We start from the raw sequence: 24,939 nt of genomic DNA, 5'->3' as shown, positions 1-24,939 counted from the left end.
GGGCCAGAAGCCTTCCTCCTCTTCACTAGCAGGCTCCACAAGCCCCTTCCCACCTCCAGAGGTTTGGGAGGAGTTGTCAGACTGGAGGACCTTAGCCGTGACCTGGTCTGCTTGAGGGATGCTCACTTCGAGCTCCTTGCAGGGAGCTGTACAGAGCCAGAAGGTCTCTCTCAGCCTCCTGTGCTTCAGGCTCAGCACCCCCAGCTCCATCACCTGCTCCTCACAAGCTCTCCAGAGCCTTCTCCTCCTTCTTTAGACTCTTCCCCATCTTTGTTGCCCTTCTCTGGGCCTCCTCCAGCCCCTCAATGTCCTTTGTGGAGTGAGGGACCCAAACCTGACCCCAAGATTCCAGCTGTGGCCTCAGCAGTGCCCAGTCCAGGTGGACTATCCCTGCCCTGCTGCTGGCCACACTCCAGCTGACCCAAGCCAGGCTGCTGGTGGCCTTCTTGGCCACCTGGGCACCTTCTGGCTTGTTGCCAGCTGCAGTCACCAACCTCCTGCAGATCCTTTTCCACCCTCTCCAGCCACTTTGCCCCAAGGATGGAACCTTCATGGGGTAGGTGTGACCCAAGTTCACAGAGCCATAGAGCCAAGCAGGTTGGCAGAGCCCTCCAAGCTCACCCAGCCCTGCCCAAGCACCCAGCCCATGGCACTCAGTGCCTCAGCCAGGCTTGGCTGCAACACCTCCAGGCACAGAGACTCCACCACCTCCCTGGGCAGCCCATTCCAATGCCAATCACTCTCTCTGCCAACAACTTCCTCCTAACATCCAGCCCAGACCTGCCCTGGCTCTGGGCCCTTCTTCTGTCCCTGGCTGCCTGGCAGCAGAGCCCAACCCCACCTGGCTACAGCCTCCCTGCAGGCAGCTGCAGGCAGCAATGAGCTCTGCCCTGAGCCTCCTCTGCTGCAGGCTGCACCCCCCCCAGCTCCCTCAGCCTCTCCTCACAGGGCTCTGCTCCAGGCCCCTCCCCAGCCTTGCTGCCCTGCTCCAAACACCTTCCAGCACCTCAACATCTCTGCAATGGAGGAGCCCAGAACTGGACACAGCACTGCAGGGGTGGCCTGAGCAGTGCTGAGCACAGGGGCAGAAGAACCTCCCTTGTCCTGCTGCCCACACTGCTCCTGAGCCAGCCCAGGATGCCATTGGCTCTGCTGCCCACCTGGGCACTGCTGCCTCAGCTGCAGCTCCTCTCTGCCAGCACCCCCAGGGCCCTCTCTGCCTGCCTGCTCTCAGCCACTCTGGCCCCAGCCCCAAGTGCTGCTTGGGGTTGTTGTGCCCACCTGGCTCTCCTGCCAGCAGGCAGAGGGGCTGCAGGACCACCCCTCTAAAAACACCCCCAGGAAATGAAGAAGCAAAGGCCTGACATCTCCAGAAGCCAGGCAGCAGTGAGCTTCATGCCCACCCCAACGTGATCTGCATGCCAAGTAGGCTGGCACCTAGGCCAGATGCCAGTGGGACAAGCCAGGCTTTCATCCCAGCCTGGCACAGACCCTGCTTTGTTTAACCCCCAGCCCAAAGGGGCTGTGGCAGCCAAAGCATCTCGTGGCCACCACAAGCCTCAAGGAGTGCCACTTTGTGCCCCCTCCCTCCTCCTCCTCCTTGCCACCACCTGCACAAATGCTTCTTGTGCCCAGGGCTTAGCTGGGTGGTGCCAACCTTGGTCCTGGTTGCAGCAGAGTGGTGGGAGGTGGCCAGGAGGGTGGGTAGGGAGAACTTGGTTCTGGCTGCCCAATGAGCTGGGAGATGTCCCAGCCCCTGGAGCCATTCCAGATGGCTTTGGTTGGGCTTCTGAGCCACCTGCTCTAGTGCAAGGTGTCCCCTGCTGACTGCAGGTGACCTCTGAAAGTCCCTCCCAACCCAACCTGCTGACTGCAGGTGACCTCTGAAAGTCCCTCCCAACCCAACCTGCTGACTGCAGGTGACCTCTGAAGGTCCCTCCCAACCCAACCTGCTGACTGCAGGTGACCTCTGAAGGTCCCTCCCAACCTCCTGACTGCAGGTGACCTCTGAAGGTCCCTCCCAACCCAACCTGCTGACTGCAGGTGACCTCTGAAGGTCCCTCCCAACCTCCTGACTGCAGGTGACCTCTGAAGGTCCCTCCCAACCCAACCTGCTGACTGCAGGTGACCTCTGAAGGTCCCTCCCAACCTGCTGACTGCAGGTGACCTCTGAAGGTCCCTCCCAACCTGCTGACTGCAGGTGACCTCTGAAGGTCCCTCCCAACCCAACCTGCTGACTGCAGGTGACCTGTGAAGGTCCCTCCCAACCTCCTGACTGCAGGTGACCTGTGAAGGTCCCTCCCAACCTCCTGACTGCAGGTGACCTCTGAAGGTCCCTCCCAACCCAACCTGCTGACTGCAGGTGACCTGTGAAGGTCCCTCCCAACCCAACCTGCTGACTGCAGGTGACCTGTGAAGGTCCCTCCCAACCTCCTGACTGCAGGTGACCTCTGAAGGTCCCTCCCAACCTCCTGACTGCAGGTGACCTGTGAAGGTCCCTCCCAACCTGCTGACTGCAGGTGACCTCTGAAGGTCCCTCCCAACCCAACCTGCTGACTGCAGGTGACCTCTGAAGGTCCCTCCCAACCCAACCTGCTGACTGCAGGTGACCTCTGAAGGTCCCTCCCAACCCAACCTGCTGACTGCAGGTGACCTCTGAAGGTCCCTCCCAACCTGCTGACTGCAGGTGACCTCTGAAGGTCCCTCCCAACCCAACCTGCTGACTGCAGGTGACCTCTGAAGGTCCCTCCCAACCTGCTGACTGCAGGTGACCTCTGAAGGTCCCTCCCAACCCAACCTGCTGACTGCAGGTGACCTTTGAAGGTCTCTTCTAACCCAACCCAACCTGCTGGTCTCTGCCAACCTGCTTGGCTCTATGGTTCTATGAACTTGGGTCACAGCAACCTCATGAAGGTTCCATTCTTGGGGCAAAGTGGCTGGAGAGGGTGGAAAAGGATCTGCAGGAGGTTGGTGACAGCAGCTGGCAACAAGCCAGAGGGTGCCCAGGTGGCCAAGAAGGCCACCAGCTGCCTGGCTTGGGTCAGCTGGAGTGTGGCCAGCAGCAGGGCAGGGATAGTTCACCTGGACTGGGCACTGCTGAGGCCACAGCTGGAATCTTGGGGTCAGGTTTGGGTCCCTCACTCCACAAAGGACATGGAGGGGTTGGAGGAGGCCCAGAGAAGGGCAACAAAGATGGGGAAGAGTCTGAAGAAGGAGGAGAAGGCTCTGGAGAGCTTGTGAGGAGCAGGTGATGGAGCTGGGGGTGCTGAGCCTGGAGCACAGGAGGCTGAGGGGAGACCTTCTGGCTCTGAGGAGCCTGCAGCCAGGTGGGCATCAAAGCCTCCTCCCAAGCAATGGGACAGGAGGAGCCAGCCTCAAGTTGCCATGTGGAGAGCTTTGGGTTGGGCCTGAGGGACAACTTCTGCATGGAAAAGGTCTTCAAGGGTTACCCAGGGCAATGCTGGGGCCCCCAGTGGGGGAGTCTGGAGGGGTTTGAAGGAGCTGAGGGTTGGTGGTGCCCTGGCAGGGCTGGCTTAAAGGTTGGGCTCTGAGGGTCTCCTCCAAGCCCACCCCATCCAGCTCTGCTCAGGCCACCTCTGCCCCCAGGGTGCCAGAGTGCCCTCTCCCAGGGTCATGGCACCAGCAGCAAGACCTGGAGGTGTTTTGCTGCTGCAAACCCCACTCCAAGGGGGGCTTTTTGGGGGGGGGGTGGGAAGGTTTTAACTGGGAGCTGATCTTCAGAGTGCTGAGGTTGGAAGGAGTTAGTTTTGATCTCCTCTCTTCTCCTCCTTCACCAAACAAATTTGATTTGCCACAGCTTTAATGGGATTTTTCCCTCCCCCCTCTGCAGCCCAAAGCTTTTCATCCTCCCAGTTCCCAGCTCCAGTTTTAAGCTGGGATTAACTGGAGGGGAGGGATGGGGGGGTGGGGGGATAGGAAGATGTCTGCAGCTTCCCTTGCTGCTGCCACTGATGGTTTGAAGGCATCTCTGGAGGGGACATTTGAACTGCAACCTTCAGCCTCAACCCCAATCTTCAGCCCAGCCAGCAGGAGATGTCCCCTCCAAGCTTCTCTCCCTTCCCAGCAGCCATCCCAGTGCTCCCAGTTGAGTACTGGGAGGGATCTTCCAGAGTAGAAGTTATGTGGGGAGAGGACACTGGAGCTGGACACTTCCCTTCCTTCCCCAGTCCCTTCCCTCTCCAATCCCTCTCCCCCAATCCCCACTCCCAATCTCCATCCTAGCCAGCAGGAAATGTCCTCTCCAGGCTTCTCCCCTTCCCAGCATCCATCCCAGTGCTCCCAGTTGAGGGAAGTTATCTGAGGGAGGGGGCACTGGAGCTGGACACTTCCCCACCCCAAAATCCTCTCTCCCAATCTCCATCCCAACCAGCAGGAGATGTCCCCCCCCAAGCTTCTCCCCTTCCCAGCAGCCATCCCAGTGCTCCCAGTTGAGTACTGGGAGGGATCTCCCAGCCTGGAAGCTACCTGGGGGAAGAGACACTGGAGCTGGACACTTCCCTCCCCATCCTCCTCCCTCCCCCCAAAATCCCCTCCCCAATCCCCACTCCCAGTCTCCATCCCAGCCAGCAGGAGATGTCCTCTCCAAGCTTCTCTCCCTTCCCAGCAGCCATCCCAGTGCTCCCAGTTTGCTTCCAGTTGAGTACTGGGAGCACCTCCCCCACACTCCACCCCCCCCCCCCCCCCCCAGCCTTGCAGGGCAGGCTGGTTGCGGGGAGCAGGTTGTGGGGAGCAGCTTGGGGGGAGCAGGTTGTGGGGAGCAGCTTGGGGCAGGCAGGTTGTGGGGAGCAGGTTGTGGGGAGCAGCTTGGGGGGAGCAGGTTGTGGGGAGCAGGTTGTGGGGAGCAGCTTGGGGGGAGCAGCTTGGGGGGAGCAGCTTGGGGCAGGCAGGTTGTGGGGAGCAGCTTGGGGCAGGCTGGTTGTGGGGAGCAGGTTGTGGGGAGCAGCTTGGGGCAAGCAGGTTGTGTGGAGCAGGTTGTGGGGAGCAGCTTGGGGCAGGCAGGTTGTGGGGAGCAGGTTGTGGGGAGCAGGTTGTGGGGAGCAGCTTGGGGCAGGCAGGTTGTGGGGAGCAGGTTGTGGAGAGCAGGTTGTGGGGAGCAGCTTGGGGCAGGCTGGTTGTGGGGAGCAGGTTGTGGAGAGCAGGTTGTGGGGAGCAGCTTGGGGCAGGCAGGTTGTGGGGAGCAGGTTGTGGAGAGCAGGTTGTGGGGAGCAGCTTGGGGCAGGCAGGTTGTGGGGAGCAGGTTGGGGGGAGCAGCTTGGGGCAGGCAGGTTGTGGGGAGCAGGTTGTGGGGAGCAGCTTGGGGCAGGCAGGTTGTGGGGAGCAGGCTGGGGGGAGCAGCTGCCACTCCTTGGTCACCACTGAGGTCCCCACCCTGCTGGTGGGTCACAGTGCCAGGAGGAAGCTGGGATCATCTCCAGCAGCTTGGAGTGATCCTTTCCAGCTGGAAGAGGTCCAGGTTTTGCTGCTGCTTCCCAAGCTGCTCCCTCCTCCTCCTCTGGGCATGGAGGTGGCTTCTGCCAACCCACATCCTGAGAAGTGGTGGTTGGCAGAAGCCTCTCAGAGCTTGGCATGGTGGCTCTGAGCTCTGCCACTTGGACTCATAGAGCCAAGCAGGTTGGCAGAGCCCTCCAAGCTCGCCCTGCCCTGCCCTGCCCAGCACCCAGACCATGGCACTAAGTGCTCCTTGGTGCCCTCCTGAGCTTCCTCCCAGCCTCACCTGGCCCTGGTGACACTGTGCCAGCTGCTCTGGGTGCTCCTTGGTGCCCTCCTGAGCTTCCTCCCAGCCTCACCTGGCCCTGGTGATGCTGTGCCAGCTGCTCTGGGTGCTCCTTGGTGCCCTCCTGAGCTTCCTCCCAGCCTCACCTGGCCCTTGCTTTGCCCTTGGTGCCCTCCTGAGCTTCCTTGCACCCTGACCTGGCCCTGGTGATGCTATGCCAGCTGCTCTGGGTGCTCCTTGGTGCCCTCCTGAGCTTCCTTGCACCCTGACCTGGCCCTGGTGATGCTGTGCCAGCTGCTGTGGGTGCTCCTGGGTGCCCTCCTGAGCTTCCTCCCAGCCTCACCTGGCCCTTGCTTTGCCCTTGGTGCCCTCCTGAGCTTCCTTGCACCCTGACCTGGCCCTGGTGATGCTGTGCCAGCTGCTCTGGGTGCTCCTTGGTGCCCTCCTGAGCTTCCTTGCACCCTGACCTGGCCCTGGTGATGCTGTGCCAGCTGCTGTGGGTGCTCCTGGGTGTCCTCCTGAGCTTCCTCCCAGCCTCACCTGGCCCTGGTGATGCTGTGCCAGCTGCTCTGGGTGCTCCTTGGTACCCCCCAGAGCTTCCTCCCAGCCCCACCCTGAGGAGATTCAATGCAAGAGGAAGGTTGAAGCTCACCCCCAGCCCACCCCCTCCACCACCTTCCATCACCTCCATACCAGTTGGATCCCCCCCAGGAGCTGCTGGAATGTTCTGGTCCCCTTGGTTTGGGCTGCTGGGAGTGGGCTGAGGGGCAGGTGGTGGGCACTGGTTGGAGGTGAGGTGAGAGCAGCAGGACATTGGTTGCCATCTCCTTCTGCCCCATTAAACCCCCCCCACCCAAACCGAGATTCCACTCTGCTGAGCTCAGTTTCATTCCCTTCCCCTTTCATTAGACAAAGCAGGGAATGGGCTGCTAATTCCCTACGGATCATCCACTTGGGATCATCCCTGGAGATGAGAGCAGGGAGGGGATGGGTGGAAGGAGCTAAAAATAGCTCCAGAAGGGGGGAGAAAAAAAAGAGGTATCAAAAGCTGAAGGGTTTGGGAAAGGGAGGAGGGGAGGGGGGGGGGGGGGGAGGGGAAAAAAAAGGCAGCAGGGAGGCAGCTGGAAATGCCAGGAACTGGGAAGCAGCTCCCAGAGCTATTTTGGGAAGCTACTGGGAGGATGGGAAAGGGGAAGGGAAGAGATGGTGACATCTGCAGAGCTTCTGCACGACCACAAGGGGTGGTGGGAAGGGGTGGGGGGGTGACAGCAGAGCCTTCATGGAAGGTTTTGAGGTTTGGGGGGTTCCAGTAGCCCCTTGATGAGTGATGTTGAGGTTTGAGGGGTTCCAGTGGCCCTTTGTTGAATGATGCTGAGGACTGGAGGGTTCCTGTAGCCTCTTGATGAGTGATGTTGAGGTTTGGGGGGTTCCAGTTGCCCCTTGATGAATGATGTTGAGGTTTGGGGGGTTCCAGTAGCCCCTTGATGAATGATGTTGAGGTTTGGGGGGTTCCAGTAGCCCCTTGATGAATGATGTTGAGGTTTGGGGGGTTCCAGTAGTCCCTTGATGAATGATGTTGAGGTTTGGGGGGTTCCAGTTGCCCCTTGATGAATGATGTTGAGGTCTGGGGGGTTCCAGTTGCCTCTTGATGAATGATGTTGAGGTTTGGGGGGTTCCAGTAGCCCCTTGATGAATGATGTTGAGGTTTGGGGGGTTCCAGTTGCCTCTTGATGAATGATGTTGAGGTTTGGGGGGTTCCAGTAGCCCCTTGATGAATGATGTTGAGGTTTGGGGGGTTCCAGTTGCCTCTTGATGAATGATGTTGAGGTTTGGGGGGTTCCAGTAGCCCCTTGATGAATGATGTTGAGGTTTGGGGGGTTCCAGTAGTCCCTTGATGAATGATGTTGAGGTTTGGGGGGTTCCAGTTGCCTCTTGATGAATGATGTTGAGGTTTGGGGGGTTCCAGTAGCCCCTTGATGAATGATGTTGAGGTCTGGGGGGTTCCAGTAGTCCCTTGATGAATGATGTTGAGGTCTGGGGGGTTCCAGTTGCCTCTTGATGAATGATGTTCAGGTCTGGGGGGTTCCAGTTGCCTCTTGATGAATGATGTTGAGGTCTGGGGGGTTCCAGTTGCCTCTTGATGGATGATGTTGAGGTTTGGGGGGTTCCAGTTGCCCCTTGATGAATGATGTTGAGGTTTGGGGGGTTCCAGTTGCCTCTTGATGAATGATGTTGAGGTTTGGGGGGTTCCAGTTGCCTCTTGATGAATGATGTTGAGGTTTGGGGGGTTCCAGTTGCCCCTTGATGAATGATGTTGAGGTTTGGGGGGCTCCAGCAGCCCTTTGGTGAATGATGTTGAGGTTTTCTGGGTCCTCAAGAGCAAGGTCAGGAGGTCAGGGTTTGGAGGTGTCCCAGGAGGTGTTCCAAGGTGGTGCTGGTGAGGTGTGGAGGTGTTTGGAGGTGTTCTTCCAAGGGAGATCTTCCTCCAGGCACCTCTCCTTGGCCGACCGCGTGAAGCGCGCTGAGGCTCTCCTCTTCTGCTGCCCAGCTCTGGTGTGGAGGTCCAGCTGGGGTGGGCCCTGGTGCAGGGGTTCCTCTGGAGTGGTTCTCAGCCTTCTTCTCACCCTTCTCTCCTGCAGCAACATCGCTGAGGCCTTGGTGAGCAAGGGCCTGGCCACTGTCATCCGCTACCGGCAAGACGACGACCAAAGATCTTCGCACTACGACGAGCTCCTGGCGGCTGAGGCTCGGTGGGTGCCAGCCTGGGGCTGCCCAGGCCTCTCTCACATCCCTCCCAGCATCACCCCCAGCTCAAGTGCAACTCCAGCCCATCCCAGCTCAGCCCATCTCCATGCTGTCCCTGTCCCCATCCATCCATCTGTGCCCATCTCCATGCTGTCCCTGTCCCCATCCATCTGTGCCCATCTCCATGCTGTCCCTGTCCCCATCCATCTGTGCCCATCTCCATGCTGTCCCTGTCCATCCATCCATCTGTGCCCATCTCCATGCTGTCCCTGTCCCCATCCATCTGTGCCCATCTCCATGCTGTCCCTGTCCCCATCCATCTGTGCCCATCTCCATGCTGTCCCTGTCCATCCATCTGTGCCCATCTCCATGCTGTCCCTGTCCCCATCCATCTGTGCCCATCTCCATGCTGTCCCTGTCCCCATCCATCTGTGCCCATCTCCATCCTGTCCCTGTCCATCCATCTGTGCCCATCTCCATGCTGTCCCTGTCCCCATCCATCTGTGCCCATCTCCATGCTGTCCCTGTCCCCATCTATCTGTGCCCATCTCCATGCTGTCCCTGTCCCCATCTATCTGTGCCCATCTCCATGCTGTCCCTGTCCATCCATCTGTGCCCATCTCCATGCTGTCCCTGTCCATCCATCTGTGCCCATCTCCATGCTGTCCCTGTCCATCTATCTGTGCCCATCTCCATGCTGTCCCTGTCCATCCATCCATCTGTGCCCATCTCCATGCTGTCCCTGTCCCCATCCATCTGTGCCCATCTCCATGCTGTCCCTGTCCATCCATCCATCTGTGCCCATCTCCATGCTGTCCCTGTCCATCCATCTGTGCCCATCTCCATGCTGTCCCTGTCCATCCATCCATCTGTGCCCATCTCCATGCTGTCCCTGTCCATCCATCCATCTGTGCCCATCTCCATGCTGTCCCTGTCCATCCATCTGTGCCCATCTCCATGCTGTCCCTGTCCATCCATCCATCTGTGCCCATCTCCATGCTGTCCCTGTCCATCCATCTGTGCCCATCTCCATGCTGTCCCTGTCCATCCATCCATCTGTGCCCATCTCCATGCTGTCCCTGTCCATCCATCCATCTGTGCCCATCTCCATGCTGTCCCTGTCCCCATCTATCTGTGCCCATCTCCATGCTGTCCCCTGTCCATCCATCTATCTGTGCCCATCTCCATGCTGTCCCTGTCCATCCATCTATCTGTGCCCATCTCCATGCTGTCCCTGTCCATCCATCCATCTGTGCCCATCTCCATGCTGTCCCTGTCCCCATCCATCTGTGCCCATCTCCATGCTGTCCCGGTCCCCATCCATCTGTGCCCATCTCCATGCTGTCCCTGTCCCCATCCATCTGTGCCCATCTCCATGCTGTCCCTGTCCATCCATCCATCTGTGCCCATCTCCATGCTGTCCCTGTCCATCCATCTGTGCCCATCTCCATGCTGTCCCTGTCCATCCATCCATCTGTGCCCATCTCCATGCTGTCCCTGTCCATCCATCTGTGCCCATCTCCATGCTGTCCCTGTCCATCCATCCATCTGTGCCCATCTCCATGCTGTCCCTGTCCCATCCATCTGTGCCCATCTCCATGCTGTCCCTGTCCATCCATCCATTCTGTGCCCATCTCCATGCTGTCCCTGTCCATCCATCTGTGCCCATCTCCATGCTGTCCCTGTCCATCCATCCATCTGTGCCCATCTCCATGCTGTCCCTGTCCCCATCTATCTGTGCCCATCTCCATGCTGTCCCTGTCCATCCATCTATCTGTGCCCATCTCCATGCTGTCCCTGTCCATCCATCCATCTGTGCCCATCTCCATGCTGTCCCTGTCCATCCATCCATCTGTGCCCATCTCCATGCTGTCCCTGTCCCCATCTATCTGTGCCCATCTCCATGCTGTCCCTGTCCATCCATCTATCTGTGCCCATCTCCATGCTGTCCCTGTCCATCTATCTGTGCCCATCTCCATGCTGTCCCTGTCCCCATCCATCTGTGCCCATCTCCATGCTGTCCCTGTCCATCCATCCATCTGTGCCCATCTCCATGCTGTCCCTGTCCATCCATCTATCTGTGCCCATCTCCATGCTGTCCCTGTCCATCCATCTGTGCCCATCTCCATGCTGTCCCTGTCCCCATCCATCCATCTGTGCCCATCTCCATGCTGTCCCTGTCCCCATCCATCTGTGCCCATCTCCATGCTGTCCCTGTCCATCCATCCATCTGTGCCCATCTCCATGCTGTCCCTGTCCATCCATCTATCTGTGCCCATCTCCATGCTGTCCCTGTCCATCCATCTATCTGTGCCCATCTCCATGCTGTCCCTGTCCCCATCCATCTGTGCCCATCTCCATGCTGTCCCTGTCCATCCATCCATCTGTGCCCATCTCCATGCTGTCCCTGTCCATCCATCTGTGCCCATCTCCATGCTGTCCTGTCCCCCATCCATCTGTGCCCATCTCCATGCTGTCCCTGTCCCCATCCATCTGTGCCCATCTCCATGCTGTCCCTGTCCATCCATCCTATCTGTGCCCATCTCCATGCTGTCCCTGTCCCCATCCATCTGTGCCCATCTCCATGCTGTCCCTGTCCCCATCTATCTGTGCCCATCTCCATGCTGTCCCTGTCCATCCATCTGTGCCCATCTCCATGCTGTCCCTGTCCATCCATCTGTGCCCATCTCCATGCTGTCCCTGTCCATCCATCCATCTGTGCCCATCTCCATGCTGTCCCTGTCCCCATCCATCTGTGCCCATCTCCATGCTGTCCCTGTCCATCCATCTATCTGTGCCCATCTCCATGCTGTCCCTGTCCATCCATCCATCTGTGCCCATCTCCATGCTGTCCCTGTCCATCCATCCATCTGTGCCCATCTCCATGCTGTCCCTGTCCATCCATCTGTGCCCATCTCCATGCTGTCCCTGTCCATCCATCCATCTGTGCCCATCTCCATGCTGTCCCTGTCCATCCATCTGTGCCCATCTCCATGCTGTCCCTGTCCATCCATCCATCTGTGCCCATCTCCATGCTGTCCCTGTCCCCATCTATCTGTGCCCATCTCCATGCTGTCCCTGTCCATCCATCTATCTGTGCCCATCTCCATGCTGTCCCTGTCCATCCATCTATCTGTGCCCATCTCCATGCTGTCCCTGTCCATCCATCCATCTGTGCCCATCTCCATGCTGTCCCTGTCCCCATCTATCTGTGCCCATCTCCATGCTGTCCCTGTCCCCATCCATCTGTGCCCATCTCCATGCTGTCCCTGTCCATCCATCCATCTGTGCCCATCTCCATGCTGTCCCTGTCCCCATCCATCTGTGCCCATCTCCATGCTGTCCCTGTCCCCATCCATCTGTGCCCATCTCCATGCTGTCCCTGTCCATCCATCCATCTGTGCCCATCTCCATGCTGTCCCTGTCCATCCATCCATCTGTGCCCATCTCCATGCTGTCCCTGTCCATCCATCTGTGCCCATCTCCATGCTGTCCCTGTCCATCCATCCATCTGTGCCCATCTCCATGCTGTCCCTGTCCCCATCCATCTGTGCCCATCTCCATGCTGTCCCTGTCCATCCATCCATCTGTGCCCATCTCCATGCTGTCCCTGTCCATCCATCCATCTGTGCCCATCTCCATGCTGTCCCTGTCCATCCATCTATCTGTGCCCATCTCCATGCTGTCCCTGTCCATCCATCTATCTGTGCCCATCTCCATGCTGTCCCTGTCCATCTATCTGTGCCCATCTCCATGCTGTCCCTGTCCATCCATCCATCTGTGCCCATCTCCATGCTGTCCCTGTCCATCCATCCATCTGTGCCCATCTCCATGCTGTCCCTGTCCCCATCCATCCATCTGTGCCCATCTCCATGCTGTCCCTGTCCCCATCCATCTGTGCCCATCTCCATGCTGTCCCTGTCCATCCATCCATCTGTGCCCATCTCCATGCTGTCCCTGTCCCCATCCATCTGTGCCCATCTCCATGCTGTCCCTGTCCATCCATCCATCTGTGCCCATCTCCATGCTGTCCCTGTCCCCATCTATCTGTGCCCATCTCCATGCTGTCCCTGTCCCCATCTATCTGTGCCCATCTCCATGCTGTCCCTGTCCATCCATCTGTGCCCATCTCCATGCTGTCCCTGTCCATCCATCCATCTGTGCCCATCTCCATGCTGTCCCTGTCCATCCATCTGTGCCCATCTCCATGCTGTCCCTGTCCATCCATCCATCTGTGCCCATCTCCATGCTGTCCCTGTCCCCATCTATCTGTGCCCATCTCCATGCTGTCCCTGTCCATCCATCCATCTGTGCCCATCTCCATGCTGTCCCTGTCCCCATCTACATTGCTGTCCCTGTCCCATCTAATCCCCATCTGTGCTCATGCTGTCCCTGTCCATCCATCCTATCTGTGCCCATCAGCCATTGCTGTCACCTGTCCATCCATCCTATCCTGTGACCCATCTCCATGCTGTCCCTGACCATCCATCCATCTGTGCCATCTCCCATGCTTCCCTGTCCCATCCCTCTGTGGCCCATCTCCATGCTGTCCCCTTCCATCCATCCATCTGTGCCCATCTCCATGCTGTCCCTGTCCATCCATCTGTGGCCCATCTCCATGCTGTCCCTGTCCATCCATCCTCTGTCCCATCTCCATGCTGTCCCTGTCCCATCCAACCATCTGTGCCCATCTCCATGCTGTCCCTGTCCCCATCTATCTGTGCCCCTCTCCATGCTTTCCCTGTCCTCCATCCATATGTGCCCATCTCCATGCTGTCCCCTGTCCATCCATACTATCTGTGCCCATCTCCATGCTGTCCCTGTCCTCCATCTATTCTGTGGCCCATCTCCATGGCTGTCCCTGTCCCATCCATCTTCTGTGCCCATCTCCATGCTGTCCCTGTCCATCATCCATCTGAGCCCATCTCCATGCTGTCCCTGTCCCCATCCATCTGTGCCCATCTCCATGCTGTCCCTGTCCCATCCATCTGTGCCCATCTCCATGCTGTCCCTGTCCCCATCCATCTGTGCCCATCTCCATGCTGTCCCTGTCCATCCATCTGTGCCCATCTCCATGCTGTCCCTGTCCATCCATCCATCTGTGCCCATCTCCATGCTGTCCCTGTCCCCATCTATCTGTGCCCATCTCCATGCTGTCCCTGTCCATCCATCCATCTGTGCCCATCTCCATGCTGTCCCTGTCCATCCATCCATCTGTGCCCATCTCCATGCTGTCCCTGTCCATCCATCCATCTGTGCCCATCTCCATGCTGTCCCTGTCCATCCATCTGTGCCCATCTCCATGCTGTCCCTGTCCATCCATCCATCTGTGCCCATCTCCATGCTGTCCCTGTCCATCCATCTGTGCCCATCTCCATGCTGTCCCTGTCCATCCATCCATCTGTGCCCATCTCCATGCTGTCCCTGTCCATCCATCCATCTGTGCCCATCTCCATGCTGTCCCTGTCCCCATCTATCTGTGCCCATCTCCATGCTGTCCCTGTCCATCCATCCATCTGTGCCCATCTCCATGCTGTCCCTGTCCATCCATCCATCTGTGCCCATCTCCATGCTGTCCCTGTCCCCATCTATCTGTGCCCATCTCCATGCTGTCCCTGTCCATCCATCTATCTGTGCCCATCTCCATGCTGTCCCTGTCCATCTATCTGTGCCCATCTCCATGCTGTCCCTGTCCCCATCCATCTGTGCCCATCTCCATGCTGTCCCTGTCCCCATCCATCTGTGCCCATCTCCATGCTGTCCCTGTCCCCATCCATCTGTGCCCATCTCCATGCTGTCCCTGTCCATCCATCTGTGCCCATCTCCATGCTGTCCCTGTCCATCCATCCATCTGTGCCCATCTCCATGCTGTCCCTGTCCCCATCTATCTGTGCCCATCTCCATGCTGTCCCTGTCCCCATCTATCTGTGCCCATCTCCATGCTGTCCCTGTCCATCCATCCATCTGTGCCCATCTCCATGCTGTCCCTGTCCATCCATCCATCTGTGCCCATCTCCATGCTGTCCCTGTCCATCCATCTGTGCCCATCTCCATGCTGTCCCTGTCCATCCATCCATCTGTGCCCATCTCCATGCTGTCCCTGTCCATCCATCTGTGCCCATCTCCATGCTGTCCCTGTCCATCCATCCATCTGTGCCCATCTCCATGCTGTCCCTGTCCATCCATCCATCTGTGCCCATCTCCATGCTGTCCCTGTCCCCATCTATCTGTGCCCATCTCCATGCTGTCCCTGTCCATCCATCTATCTGTGCCCATCTCCATGCTGTCCCTGTCCATCCATCCATCTGTGCCCATCTCCATGCTGTCCCTGTCCATCCATCCATCTGTGCCCATCTCCATGCTGTCCCTGTCCCCATCTATCTGTGCCCATCTCCATGCTGTCCCTGTCCATCCATCTATCTGTGCCCATCTCCATGCTGTCCCTGTCCATCTATCTGTGCCCATCTCCATGCTGTCCCTGTCCCCATCCATCTGTGCCCATCTCCATGCTGTCCCTGTCCATCCATCCATCTGTGCCCATCTCCATGCTGTCCCTGTCCATCCATCTATCTGTGCCCATCTCCATGCTGTCCCTGTCCATCCATCCATCTGTGCCCATCTCCATGCTGTCCCTGTCCATCCATCTATCTGTGCCCATCTCCATGCTGTCCCTGTCCCCATCCATCTGTGCCCATCTCCATGCTGTCCCTGTCCATCCATCTATCTGTGCCCATCTCCATGCTGTCCCTGTCCATCCATCTATCTGTGCCCATCTCCATGCTGTCCCTGTCCCCATCTATCTGTGCCCATCTCCATGCTGTCCCTGTCCATCCATCTATCTGTGCCCATCCCATCTCCATGGTTCCATTGAACTTGGAACCATCTCCACATCATCAAGCACCAGAAGATGCAGCTTTTAATTGTCCTTCTCAGCCTTCTCTTCACCTCTCCCTCAACAGATTGGAAGTTGAGAAGTGGAAGAAAGGATCCTTCAGAGTAGGTCTGAGCTTAGCTGATTCCAGCAGTCACAGAATCACAGATCACAGAATCAGGCAGGGTTGGAAGGGTCCCCAAGGAGCAGCCAGTGCCAACCCCCTGCCATGCCCAGGCACACCCTACCCTAGAGCAGGCTGCACACAGCCTCAGCCAGCCTGGCCTCAAACACCTCCAGCCATGGGGCCTCAACCACCTCCCTGGGCAACCCATTCCAGCCTCTCACCACTCTCCTGCTCAACAACTTCCTCCTCACCTCCACTCTCACTCTCCCCACCTCCAGCTTTGCTCCATTCCCCCCCAGGCCTGGCACTCCCTGACAGCCTCAAAAGTCCCTCCCCAGCGTTTTTTGTAGCCCCCTTCAGATCCTGGCAGGCCACAAGAAGGTCACCTGGGAGCCTCCTCTGCTGCAGCCTGCACAGCCCCAACTCTTTCAGTCTGTGCTCACAGCAGAGCTGCTGCAGCCTCTGAGCATCCTCCTGGCCCTGCTCTGGACACTCTCCAGCATCTCCACAGCCCTCTTGTCCCAGGGGCTCCAGAGCTGGATGCAGGACTCCAGCTGGGGTCTCAGCAGAGCACAGCAGAGGGGCAGAATCCCCTCCCTGGCCCTGCTGGCCACACTGCTGCTGCTGCAGCCCAGGCTCTGCTTGGCTTTCTGGGCTGCAAGTGCACACTGCTGGCTCCTGCTCAGCTTCTCCTCCAGCAGCACCCCCAAGTGCCTCTGCTCAGGGCTGCTCTCCAGCCTGGCACTGCCCAGCCTGCATTGGTGCTTGGCGTTGCAGCCCCTCCCTGGTTGTCACTGGTGGCCACACAGAGGACAAGGCCACCCCTTGCCAACACTTCCTCTCCTCTGCAGGGCCATCAAGAATGGGAAGGGACTGCACAGCAAGAAGGAGGTCCCCATCCATCGGGTGGCAGACATCTCTGGGGTAAGCACCTTCCTCCTCCTCCTCTGCTTTGCCTCTGGGGTGGTTGTTGACCAGGCTGGGCTTGGTGGTACCCAACTGGGAGGAGTGGTGATGACCCAGAGGGGTTTGCTGCCATCCACTGAGACCTGGCCTAGAGGGAGAGTTGGGTAGAGAGGAACCTCATGAAGCTCAGCCAAGGCTAAGGGTAGGCTCCTGAAGCCATGGAGGAACAACCTCCTGCAGCAGTGCAGGGGAGAGGTGACCTGCTGGGGGGCAGCTCCACAGAGAAGGAGCTGGCACTGCTGGGGGACAACAAGGTCACCTTGAGCCAGCTGTGTGGCCTCAAGAAGCCCAAGGGTGTCCTGGGGGGGCATGAAGAAGAGAGTGGGTAGCAGCTGAGGGAGGGTCTCCTCCCCATCTCCTCTGCCCTGGTGAGGGCACAGCTGCAGAGCTGGGTTCTGGGCTGCCCAGTTCCAGAGAGACTGGGAGCTGCTGGAGAGAGCCCAGAGGAGGGTCTGAAGCTGCTGAGGGACCTGGAGCAGCTCTGGGAGGAGCAGCTGAGGGAGCTGGAGCTGTTGAGGCTAGAGAAGAGCAGCCTGAGAGGAGACCTGCTCAATGCTCAGCAAGAGCTAAAGGGTGGAGGTCATGAAGATGAGGCTCAAGTCCTGTCAGTGGTGGCCAGGGACAAGGCAAGGGGCACCAAAAGGATGCCAGGAGGTTCCAGCAGGAGCAGCTTGGTGGCTGTGAGGGTGGTGGAGCTGCCCAGAGAGGTTGTGCAGCCTCCTTGCCTGGAGAGCTTCCAACCCCACCTGGTCATCATGCTGCTGTGGGTGCCCTGCTTTAGACTGGATCATCTCTAGAAGCCTCTTCCCACCACCACCAGCACCATGGATTCCATGAGATAGCTTCTAGGTCCATCCCACACTGGGAGCAGCTGGATCCCTACCCACACCCAGCTGCCAGGTTGGCACCCTGAGGAGCACTGGGGTGGCAAGAAGCCTTCTCTAGAGCAGGCTGCCCAGAGAGAGGTTGTGCAGCCTCCTTGCCTGGAGAGCTTCCAACCCCACCTGGTCATCAAGCTGCTGTGGGTGCCCTGCTTTAGACTGGATCATCTCTAGAAGCCTCTTCCCACCAGCACCATGGATTCCATGAGATAGCTTCTAGGTCCATCCCACACTGCAAGCAGCTGGATTCCTACCCACACCCAGCTGCCAGGTTGGCACCCTGAGGAGCACTGGGGTGGCAAGAAGCCTCCTCTAGATCTCAGAAGGTGGTTGGTGCCTGCAGCCCCATCCTGACCTCCTCTTCTCCTCTGCCAGGACACGCAGAAGGCCAAACAGTTCCTGCCCTTCCTGCAGCGCGCCGGCCGCTCCGAGGCCGTGGTGGAGTATGTCTTCAGTGGCTCCAGGTTGAAGCTCTTCATGCCAAAGGAAACCTGCCTCATCACCTTCCTCCTGGCAGGTGAGACCTCACCTGATGGCCTACTGTGGTTGAGTAGGTTCATCCATCACCCTGGTGGATCTGTGGGTGAAGTTCATGGTGGTGATGGCAGTGAGGATGGCTTTGAGGTGAGGAGCATCCCTTGGAGCTGGCTGGGTGGCTTGTGTGATGGCCAGAGGCTTGGCTGGATGGCCAGGAGGTTCTGGGGGTGAGCAGAGGGCTGGCTGGATGGCCAGGAGCTTCTGGGGATGAGCAGAGAGTTTGGTTGATGAGCAGAACGTTCTGATGGTGACCAGAAGGGTTGGTTGATGACCAGAAGTTTCTGATGATGAGCAGAGAGTTTGGATGATGAACAGAAGGTTCTGGTGATGAGCAGAAGGTTCTCATAATGATCAGAGGGTTTGGTTGATGAGCAGAGGTTCTCCATGGAGACTCAGACTCACAGAGCCAAGCAGGTTGGCAGAGCCCTCCAAGCTCACCCAGCCCTGCCCAAGCACCCAGACCATGGCACTCAGTGCCCCAGCCAGGCTTGGCTGCAACACCTCCAGCCACAGAGACTCCACCACCTCCCTGGGCAGCCCATTCCAATGCCAATCACTCTCTCTGACAACAACTTCCTCCTCACATCCAGCCTAGACCTGCCCTGGCACAGCTTCAGCCTCTGGCCCCTTCTTCTGTTGCTGCTTGCCTGGCAGCAGAGCCCAACCTCACCTGGCTACAGCCTCCCTGCAGGCAGCTGCAGGCAGCAATGAGCTCTGCCCTGAGCCTCCTCTGCTGCAGGCTGCACCCCCCCAGCTCCCTCAGCCTCTCCTCACAGGGCTCTGCTCCAGGCCCCTCCCCAGCCTTGCTGCCCTTCTCTGGACACCTTCCAGCACCTCAACATCTCTCTGCAATGGAGGAGCCCAGAACTGGACACAGCACTGCAGGGGTGGCCTGAGCAGTGCTGAGCACAGGGGCACAAGAACCTCCCTTGTCCTGCTGCCCACACTGCTCCTGAGCCAGCCCAGGATGCCATTGGCTCTGCTGCCCACCTGGGCACTGCTGCCTCAGCTGCAGCTCCTCTCTGCCAGCACCCCCAGGGCCCTCTCTGCCTGCCTGCTCTCAGCCACTCTGGCCCCAGCCCCAAGTGCTGCTTGGGGTTGTTGTGGCCAAAGTGCAGAACCTGCCCTGGGCCTTGTTCAGTCTCATCCCCTTGGCCCCTGCCCACCCATGCAGCCTGGCCAGGTCCCTCTGCAGGGCTCTGCTACCCTCCCACAGCTCCACACTGCTCCTAGCTTGGTGCCAGCTGCACACTCACTGCTGCTGGACTCAATGCCCTGCTCCAGAGCAGCAATAAAGACACTGACCAGGCCTGTGCCCAGCACTGACCCCTGGGGCACAGCACTGGTGCCAGCTGCCAGCTGGGTGTGGCACCATTCAGCACCACTCTCTGGGCCCAGCCCTGCAGCCAGTTCCTGACCCACAGCAGAGGGACTCTGCCCAGGCCAGAAGCTGCCAGCTGTGCCAGGAGCTGCTGGTGGCAGAGGTGCCAAAGGCTTAGCTGCAGCCCAGGCAGCCTCCAGCCACAGCCTGCCCCACGCTCAGCAGGCAGAAGCTGAGCAGCAAAGCAGCTCAGGGTGCTCAGGCAGGACCTGCCCCTCCTAACCCCATGCTGGCTGGGCACAGACCCCTGGCCATGCTGTGGGTGCTGTGTGCTGGCACTCAAGACAACCTGCCCCATGCCCTTGCCTGGCACTGAGGTCAGGCTGGCAGCTCTGGAAGGAGAAGGCCCTGGCAGTGCTGGAGGACAGCAAAGTCACCATGAGCCAGCAGTGTGACCAAATGGCCTCCTGGTGGGGCAGTGAAGAGTGTGAGGTGAGGTGCCCATGGCCAGCCCCATGCTTGCCCTTTAGCATCACCATGGTGCCTGGCACAGGTGATGGAGTCCCACCTCTATCTGTGACCACCCCCCCAGCTCTCTGGGAGGTTGCTGCTGCTGTGATGGTGCCCATCAGTGTGGCCATCATGGTGCCCCCGGGAGCCACCACAGCTCTGGACAATTAAAGCTTTAGCCTGAGTCATCCAAAGTTGGGTGTGGAGGAAGCTTTGGATCTAATGAGCTTGATGAATTATTCAGGAGCCACTAATTAAAGGGCAGAAGGTTGGGGAGGTGCAGATGTGGGACATCCCCAGAGCTGCTGCTGCTGCTGCTAGTGGTGCTGCTGAGGTCACTGTGGTCAGCTGTGCTGCAGCAAGAGGGGGAAGCTGGGGGGAGAGGGGAAGTGAGGCCACATCTCCAGGGAGGTCTGCTCCAGGGGGGGTCTGCTCCATGGCTCTGCTCTGTGGGCATCTGCTCCAGGAGGTTCTGCTCTGTGGGCATCTGCTCCATGGTTCTGCTCTGTGGGCATCTGCTCCAGGAGGCTCTGTTCTGTGGGCATCTGCTCCAGGAGGCTCTCCTCTGTGGGCATCTGCTCCAGGAGGCTCTTCTCTGTGGGCATCTGCTCCATGGCTCTGCTCTGTGGGCATCTGCTCCATTGCTCTGCTCTGTGGGCATCTGCTCCAGGAGGCTCTGTTCTGTGGGCATCTGCTCCATGGCTCTGCTCTGTGGGCATCTGCTCCATGGCTCTGCTCTGTGGGCATCTGCTCCAGGAGGCTCTGTTCTGTGGGCATCTGCTCCAGGAGGCTCTTCTCTGTGGGCATCTGCTCCATGGCTCTGCTCTGTGGGCATCTGCTCCAGGAGGTTCTGCTCTGTGGGCATCTGCTCCAGGAGGTTCTGCTCTGTGGGCATCTGCTCCAGGAGGTTCTGCTCTGTGGGCATCTGCTCCATGGCTCTGCTCTGTGGGCATCTGCTCCATGGCTCTGCTCTGTGGGCATCTGCTCCAGAAGGCTCTGCTGTGTGGGCATCTGCTCCATGGCTCTGCTCTGTGGGCATCTGCTCCATGGCTCTGCTCTGTGGGCATCTGCTCCATGGCTCTGCTCTGTGGGCATCTGCTCCAGAAGGCTCTGCTGTGTGGGCATCTGCTCCATGGCTCTGCTCTGTGGGCATCTGCTCCAGAAGGCTCTGCTCTGTGGGCATCTGCTCCATGGCTCTCCTCTGTGGGCATCTGCTCCAGGAGGCTCTTCTCTGTGGGCATCTGCTCCATGGCTCTGCTCTGTGGGCATCTGCTCCATGGCTCTGCTCTGTGGGCATCTGCTCCAGGAGGCTCTTCTCTGTGGGCATCTGCTCCATGGCTCTGCTCTGTGGGCATCTGCTCCATGGCTCTGCTCTGTGGGCACCTCTTTGGGTGCCATTAAACCTCTCTGGATGGAGATCCAACAGGAACTGGGATGGGGATGGGAATAGGCCAAGGACTGGCACAAGCTGGGTCCCATCCCTGGTGGCTTGAACCCCCCTCCTGCTGACCCCACACCCCAAGCTCTCCCAGCCCCAGTGCCAAGGCTGTGCCAGTGCTGGGCTGAACTGGTCCCACCTCACCTTCTCCAGCAGTTCTTTTCCTCCTCTGTCCAAGTCACCATCTAGAGGTGGTCACTTAACCTCCTCCAAGCCCTTCATCATCATCATCTTCTTCTTCCTCTTAACAGGCATTGAGTGTCCTCGAGGTGCCAGGAACCTGCCTGGGTTGGTGCAGGAGGGGGAACCCTTCAGTGAAGAGGCCACACACTTCACCAAGGAGCTGGTGCTGCAGAGAGAGGTAGGGGCAGATGTTCTACAGCATCATGGCAGGGCTGGGGGACAACCAAATTTGGGTGGCTTGAGGGCTGGGTGGGGCTGGGGACTCAGCCATGGCCTCACCTGCTGCTGTGGTGCCCTAGGCCCTGGGCTCTGCTGGTGGCAAAGCTTCTGCTCAGGCTGGGCTTGGGCTTGGGCTTGTCTCCTGAAGTACTTGGGTTGGTGTCACCATGGTGCTGGGTCTGGGTCTGGCCCAGTTGTCCTCTCTGAGGTTCTCCTGTTGCTGTGTTGTGGCTCCACCATGGTGCTGGACTTGGTTTTGCTGAATGGTGCCACACCCAGCTGGCAGCTGGCACCAGTGCTGTGCCCCAGGGGTCAGTGCTGGGCACAGGCCTGGTCAGTGTCTTTATTGCTGATCTGCAGCAGGGCATTGAGTCCAGCAGCAGTGAGTGTGCAGCTGGCACCCAGCTAGGAGCAGTGTGGAGCTGTGGGAGGGTAGCAGAGCCCTGCAGAGGGACCTGGCCAGGCTGAATGGGTGGGCAGAGGCCAAGGGGATGAGACTGAACAAGGCCCAGGGCAGGTTCTGCACTTTGGCCACAGCAACCCCAAGCAGCACTTGGGGCTGGGGCCAGAGTGGCTGAGAGCAGCCAGGCAGAGAGGGCCCTGGGGGTGCTGGGAGAGAGGAGCTGAAGCTGAGGCAGCAGTGCCCAGGTGGGCAGCAGAGCCAATGGCATCCTGGGCTGGCTCAGGAGCAGTGTGGGCAGCAGGACAAGGGAGGTTCTTGTGCCCCTGTGCTCAGCACTGCTCAGGCCACCCCTGCAGTGCTGTGTCCAGTTCTGGGCTCCTCCATTGCAGAGAGATGCTGAGGTGCTGGAAGGTGTTTGGAGCAGGGCAGCAAGGCTGGGGAGGGGCCTGGAGCAGAGCCCTGTGAGGAGAGGCTGAGGGAGCTGGGGGGGTGCAGCCTGCAGCAGAGGAGGCTCAGGGCAGAGCTCATTGCTGCCTGCAGCTGCCTGCAGGGAGGCTGTAGCCAGGTGGGGTTGGGCTCTGCTGCCAGGCAGCCAGGGACAGAAGAAGGGGCCAGAGGCTGAAGCTGTGCCAGGGCAGGTCTAGGCTGGATGTGAGGAGGAAGTTGTTGGCAGAGAGAGTGATTGGCATTGGAATGGGCTGCCCAGGGAGGTGGTGGAGTGGCTGTGGCTGGAGGTGTTGCAGCCAAGCCTGGCTGGGGCACTGAGTGCCATGGGCTGGGTGCTTGGGCAGGGCTGGGTGAGCTTGGAGGGCTCTGCCAACCTGCTTGGCTCTGTGCTGGCATCAATGGGTTCTGGTCACCTGCTGCCTGCTTCCCTTCCCCCACCCAGTCCCACCCCCACCTGCTGCTGCTGTTGGGATTTCCATGGCAGCTGGCACAAAGCAGCAGCCAAGAGGCTTGGCCTTGGCACAGACAGCAGGGGAAGGGGTGGCAGTGGTGGCATTGTGACCTCCACTGCCACTGGCATGGCTGTGACCCATCCTGGTGGCTCCTGGGACTGGGGGGGATCTTCTCCTGCTGAGTGACAGGGGCTGGTGGCATCATACTGGGGTGGGCACAGGATGGGAGCCCTGATTTGGGCATCACTCTGTGCCCACATGTCCCCTTGGGGATGTTTCTTGGAGTCTTAGGGGATGGCATCACCTGGAGGGGGTGGTGAGAGCTCCATCCTGGGGTGCCATGGGGTGGCAGCTCCATCTAGAGGGGTGGCAGCTCTGTCTTAGGTTGGCATCTCCCATCTTGAGGAGTGGCATCTCTGTCTTATGGGGTGGCATCTCTCTCTTAGGGTGGCATCTCTGTCTTGGGGGCTTAACATTTCCTTCCTAGGGGGGTGACAACTCTATTCTGGGGTGCCATGGGGGTGGCATCTCCCTCCTGGGGGGTGCCATCGCCCTGGAGGGGTTGCCACGGAGGGTGATTCCCGTTGGTTTCCATGGCAACCAGATGCTGGGGACGTCCCCAGCCCATTGCTGGCTGCGTCACCACCCTGTGCCACCCCCTCTCCCCTCCCCCCCCGCCAGCCCCTGCCAGCTCTCCCCAGTCCCTGCCACCCTCTGCCGTTCCTGCCACCCCCTCTAGCCTCTGCCAGCTCCCCTCTGCCAGCCTCTGCCACCCCCTCCAGCTTCTGCCAGCCCCAGCCAGTCCCTGCCACCCCCTTCAGCTCCCCTCTCTCACCGTCTGCCAGCCCCTGCCACGCTCTGCCACCCCCTCCAGCCTCTGCCAGCCTCACCAGCTTCACTGTGCCAACCCTTTGCCAGTCCCTGCCAACCCCTCCAGTTCCCATTTGCCAGCTGCTGTCAGTTCCTGCCACCCCCTCTGGCTCCACTCTGACAGCCCTTGCCAGTCCCTGCCACCCTCTGCTAGACTCTGCCACCCTCTGCCAACCCCTCTAGCCAGCCTCTGCCAGCCCCTGCCACTCTTCTCAGCCTCTGCCACCCCCTACCAGCCTCTGCCAGCCCCTGCCAGCCCCTCTAGTGGCTGCCAATGCCTTCAGCTCCCCTCTGCTGCTTTCTGCCAGTCCCTTTCAGCCCTTGCCAGTCCCTGCCACCCTTTGCTAGACTCTGCCACCCCCTCTAGCTCCCCTCTGCCAGCCTCTGCCAGCCCCTGCCACCCTCCTCAGCCCCTACCACCCTCTCCCAGCCCTTGCCAACCCCTTCTAGTGGCTGTCAATGCCTCCAGCTCCTCTCTGCTGCTCGCTGCCAGTCCCTTCCAGCCCTGCCACCCTCTGCCAGTCCCTGCCAGCTCCTTCTACCTGCCCCTGCCAGCCTCTCTAGTGGCTGTCAATGCCTCCAGCTCCCCTCTGCTGCTCTCTGCCAGTCCCTGCCAGCCCTTGCCAGTCCCTGCCACCCCCCTCCAGCACCCCTCTGCCCACCCATGCCAGCCTCTGCCACCTTCCCCCTCCCTTTCCTCCCCAGCCCAGGGCTCTTTTTGTGCAATGCAGCATTTTTCCAGCTGGGAATTGCAGCAGGAACCAGTTCAGCTGCTGCCTTCCCAGTTCCAGACCTGGAGCAGCTGAGCTTTGGCAGCACCCAGGCTGCCAGGACATCTTCATCATCATCTTCATCCTTAGCCCAACTCCTTTCTCCCTGGGAAGGTTTTGGGCTGGTTTGGAGGTGGGTTTTTTTTTCCCCTGAAGATTTCCAGGTCAGGAAAAGCCTAAAAATTCTTTGGCTTCAGTGTTCCAAACCCTGCAGGGATGAAGGAAGGGAGAAAAAAAGCTTTAAGGGTTGTCTTCATCATCTTCTTCCTCCTCATCCTCATCTTTATCTCCTCATCCTCAGCCTCCTCCCAGCCCCTCCAGCCCTGGGAAGGTTTTTCCTTGCTCTCATCCAAGCATTTCCAGGTCAGGGAGGAGGAAATAATTTCTTGACTCAACATTTCTAAGCCTTTAGGGATGGAGGGAGGGGGAAAAAAGCTTTTTGGGGCTTACTTCCTCATCTTTCTC

The 24,939-nt window shown here is 59.2% G+C and overlaps 1 protein-coding gene across 1 annotated transcript in view; it reads left to right on the top strand.

The window, feature by feature from the left end:
* SND1 (staphylococcal nuclease and tudor domain containing 1) overlaps positions 1-23,307 on the top strand; it is a 76,213-nt gene extending 52,906 nt beyond the window's left edge. The window contains exons 13-17 of the mRNA XM_064141569.1: positions 8,374-8,484; positions 16,329-16,401; positions 17,700-17,841; positions 21,382-21,503; positions 23,281-23,307. Coding sequence (XP_063997639.1) covers positions 8,374-8,484; positions 16,329-16,401; positions 17,700-17,841; positions 21,382-21,503; positions 23,281-23,307 — 475 coding nt within the window. The remainder of the gene's footprint in view (positions 1-8,373; positions 8,485-16,328; positions 16,402-17,699; positions 17,842-21,381; positions 21,504-23,280) is intronic.
* Positions 23,308-24,939: the final 1,632 nt, after the last annotated feature.

This window comes from Pogoniulus pusillus, chromosome 4 (assembly GCF_015220805.1).
Source record: "Pogoniulus pusillus isolate bPogPus1 chromosome 4, bPogPus1.pri, whole genome shotgun sequence".
In the NCBI taxonomy this organism is placed as follows: domain Eukaryota; kingdom Metazoa; phylum Chordata; class Aves; order Piciformes; family Lybiidae; genus Pogoniulus; species Pogoniulus pusillus.
This window is presented reverse-complemented; position numbering and strand designations above follow the sequence as displayed.